The 1240-nt window shown below is 41.4% G+C and overlaps 1 protein-coding gene across 1 annotated transcript in view; it reads left to right on the top strand.

Moving 5' to 3' along the window:
- MMS22L (MMS22-like, DNA repair protein) overlaps positions 1-1240 on the top strand; it is a 131946-nt gene that overhangs the window by 24343 nt on the left and 106363 nt on the right. Inside the window, exon 2 of the mRNA XM_009320166.1 lies at positions 353-540. Within this exon, the coding sequence (XP_009318441.1) occupies positions 353-540 (188 nt within the window). The remainder of the gene's footprint in view (positions 1-352; positions 541-1240) is intronic.

Genomic DNA, 1240 nt, shown 5'->3' with positions numbered 1-1240 from the left:
ACTTTAGCCTTGTGCTATCTAACCTCGTGACTAGTCAATTTAGAGAGCTAAACTAGAAGAAAATGAACCTATTTTGTTTTTTGTAGGGTTAGCTTTTCACTGATGTGATTCCCTGTACAGGTTGTGATGGAGGAAGATGAAGTTGCACAAAGTGGCAGAATTACGTGGCAGGGCATGAGATCATGATTGCCTTTCTCGGTGGTATCTGTCTGTTTGTTAGTTTGATGTTACAGTTAGTCAGATCTGTGTCCTCACTTGAGCTGAAGGATTATGGGGAGTTGTAACAATGAGAAAATTACTTGAAGAAACACTGTGAGTGTTTTTTCATTTATCTATTTATTTTCTGGATCAGGTGGAAACAATGGACGATGACTTTGCGGCTTCCCCCATATCCCCGTTTCTCACTGAAAGCTTGGAGATGGTAATGGAAGTGGAGAATGAGAACTCAAAGCCGCCTTGTTTTTCCTGTGCTTTTGACAACCAAAATGGAGGGAGAAGCTTCTCTGCAGAGTCTTATTTAGCAAGTGGATCTCTTAAGAGGTATGGGGGTTTTTTGAGTTACAAATATAATACCCTTCTAAGATGTTCTTTCCACTGGTGTTTGGTGCCTCTAAATGCTGACAGGGTTTCCAAATCAGTTTGTTCTCCAGCTCTTATGATCCTGAGTTCAATGTGGTGGTGTACCAAAGCAGGAAGGGCAATTGTGTTGATACACCGCTTTGAACAGCGTTCTAGGTCCAGTTCCTAGCTTTGTGAACTTACTTTAAGATATTGTAAAGGACCTGTTACAGGTCTGTTAGGACACTTCAAAACTGGCCGGTTGGGCAACAGCATCTGAGACCACTTAAATTTCTGAGGAGGTTGCAGCACTGCTTTTTCCAGTCGTATGCTCAATTCGATGCTGGCCCTTTCTCTCTTTTCCACGTGATAGAAACAAACCTGCTCTGCCCAGCTTCCCCAGATCACTGGGACTGTCCTTTGTAGCTTTAAGACCATCTTTCTCAAAGCTCTACCTTTGCATGTTTTCTGGATTTAAGGTTCAGAAGTCACATGCATAACAAGTATTTTCTGTGAGGTTCTGAAATGTTACTTTGCTGAAGTTAATATCTTCTTTACTGTCTGTGATCCAGCTTAGTTTTCTGTGCCATTTGCTGGTCCTGCAGGCGTTGTCTTGTTTTTCCTACAAAAGCATAATCTTTCTGTCTGTCTTTCCCAGTACTTTCTTTATACTTTTGAAATT

The sequence above is a fragment of the Pygoscelis adeliae genome, unplaced genomic scaffold, assembly GCF_000699105.1.
Source record: "Pygoscelis adeliae isolate BGI_AS28 unplaced genomic scaffold, ASM69910v1 Scaffold41, whole genome shotgun sequence".
Lineage (NCBI taxonomy): Eukaryota > Metazoa > Chordata > Aves > Sphenisciformes > Spheniscidae > Pygoscelis > Pygoscelis adeliae.
This window is presented reverse-complemented; position numbering and strand designations above follow the sequence as displayed.